Raw genomic sequence first — 2,623 nt, 5'->3', positions numbered from 1 at the left:
CACATACAGTCTTTACTGGTAAATTACCGGCAAGTTACCATTAATAGATCATGTGTATGTAAATTTGTTCTGGCAATCATATCGTTCTTATGGAGATGACATGATTACTCTGAGCTGTTTACAAAGCTCCGCTGCTTTTTAATTAGTTTTTCTATGTAAATATGCGCTAGATGAACATCTTTGAACATTGCGCCTCGCAGCTTTTTGTCGCGCTTCTCCATTCATCAGGACTGCGACTCTGCAGTTGGATAATATTATGCGTGTCTCGTGTTTATAAGAGCAAAACATTCTGATTGGCTAGTAATGTTAGTTTGGTTGAGAGTGAAAGCTGTGCTCCTCTCATACCATTGGTAGGCGAACTCATGGACTCGAAAGTGATGTCAATCAACAAGATTTTTTTTTAAACGCTGCACGCCGGAGAACTTTAAGCCCTGTATATATATATATCTTTATATAGCTATTTTATGTTATTTTTGTCATAAAAAAAAGAAAAAGAAGCAAATTACAAACACAACTGAACAAATAAATATGAAATAAACTTTTAATTTATTCAGCTACTGTAGGTTAGGCTTATTTAGCATGTGGTAAGAAATATTACAGAGATTGAATGAAGTGTATAAATAAAACACTGCAGTCTTCACTGTATCGATCAGACATGAACTGATTCTCATTAAAGATCCAAAAGTGATTCAGTCGAGTGCAGTGTCTCTTTACAGCAGTGTAATGAAAATAAACTTTTCTTAAAGCTTATTGTTGAATTTCACTGTATCTGCTCTTTTTAACATGTTGTATACTGTAAGAGACATTGAGCTGTAAAACGATACCTGATTGCCAAAAGAAGGTTTTTGCAACCGTGTTATGAACTGATCTCACTAGTGTGTGAGACTGCGGTGTAGTGTGTGTTTCTGAGGGCTTCTGTGTCATGTCTGAGGGAAAAGTTAGTTTTTTTCAGCGAGATTGAATGGTTTTGAGTGGAGAGCTTCATTTTGACTTGAGAATGGCAAGTTTGGGGAATTGGGTGAGATGTTATGGATTTGTGTTTAGAGGAAATGAGGCACAATTTCAAGAAATGTGTTTGAGCAATCGAGAAAAACTGTAAGTAGTATGTTGCGCATATATATATTTGCATACCGCGGAATACACAATATAGCAAAAACCCTAACGATAGACACTTTATTCCGCAGTAACGATTTATACCGTCATACCGCCCAGCCCTAATTCATACACAAACTCAAATGTGAAACACACTAAAATATCCCACTGTAAGCCTCTCATAAAGGAAGCAGATATGAAAGTGCTCACCACTTCCATGTTGGTCTTGCCATAGAAGGCCTCTGCAAAGACGGCCACCACAAAAACATTGATGAGGAAGGAGATGAAGAGAGCGATGGAGGACTCGATGAAGTAGTACTTGTTGGCCTCCTTCACCTCCTTCTTGTTTGCTCGGTTTATGTCTCGTGACTGAAGCGAAGAAAAACACGGATTAACCACACATCAGATGGACTTCATGACAAATACAGAAAATCTAATTATAGAAGTAATACACAAACAAGTTTCACTCATTTATTTACTTATTTTTCCAAAATGAAAAAGTAGGAAACTCTTTCCATAAAGCACATTTTTGTAGGGCTGTGGATTTAATGCATTCCTTTGGTGTGATTAATTATGGGAAATAACACTGATGCAGAGTCTGATGAACATGATGCAGGACGACTGACTGACTGCGTGATGAAGCCTATCAGAATGCAGTTATATGAGCCTAAAATTCAACATATGCAAGAGTGCTGTTTCTCCCCTATATCTGCACCGTTGAGTTTATACAAGTTCAATAAACAAGAAAGAAGTAATATTGTGTTTGCAAACAAAGCCACAGCAGTGATTCTTTACTGAATGAATCCACATTTTTGAACGAATCGAGTGAGTCAGTGATTTTTCCACCCATGAACGAAAAACGAACATTTAAGCAGAATTTTAGTTTTTCCTTTTTTGGAAAAAAACTAAAAAACTAAAAAGGAGCCGTTTTCTAATCTTTCTACTTTCAATATTAAATCAAAAAACGAATGATCGAATTATACACGGATTATTCAGTGACTCGTACATTAAGAATGAATGAATCAGCGTTTGAACGAATCAGTTGAATGAATGACTTGCTATGCGTTTAGTTTCATATTTAGAGTGCCATTCCATTTTTTTTTTACATTTCGTATTTCAGTATTCACTCTTTAAACCCATTAATGCCCATTTAAAACCATTTAATCTCATAGCATTCAATACACCTACATGCCACTTCTGAAAACAACGTTATGGCCATATTGTAGCCTAAAAGGTTTATGTGTAATAAATTCTATGTTAAATCAAATAAAATATTTCTTCCTAAAGCTACGATTTTGTACATTTTGTGTCTATTCCATGATTTCCTCATCTAACACAATAATGATTTTATCTTTGGGGGTTATTTCTCATCAAAATTGATGTGCAATTAATTAGATGAATTAATCAGCACGTCATGCAATTGAATAATTAATTAATGAGATTTTTAATCACCTGACAGCCCTAATAATTTGTTTAACTGGTTCACTCACACACACACACACATACACACTCTCTCTCTCTCTCTTTCTCA

The 2,623-nt window shown here is 35.4% G+C and overlaps 1 protein-coding gene across 1 annotated transcript in view; it reads right to left on the bottom strand.

Annotated features, from left to right (window-relative positions):
• Window positions 1-2,623, bottom strand: part of LOC107738882 (natural resistance-associated macrophage protein 2-like) — a 29,749-nt gene that overhangs the window by 17,228 nt on the left and 9,898 nt on the right. The window contains exon 4 of the mRNA XM_016550783.1: window positions 1,303-1,475. Within this exon, the coding sequence (XP_016406269.1) occupies window positions 1,303-1,475 (173 nt within the window). The remainder of the gene's footprint in view (window positions 1-1,302; window positions 1,476-2,623) is intronic.

This window comes from Sinocyclocheilus rhinocerous, unplaced genomic scaffold, assembly GCF_001515625.1.
Source record: "Sinocyclocheilus rhinocerous isolate Xijiao unplaced genomic scaffold, SAMN03320098_v1.1 scaffold5455, whole genome shotgun sequence".
NCBI lineage: Eukaryota > Metazoa > Chordata > Actinopteri > Cypriniformes > Cyprinidae > Sinocyclocheilus > Sinocyclocheilus rhinocerous.
The sequence above is the reverse complement of the archived record's forward strand: the minus strand, read 5'-3'. Positions and strand labels throughout refer to the sequence as shown.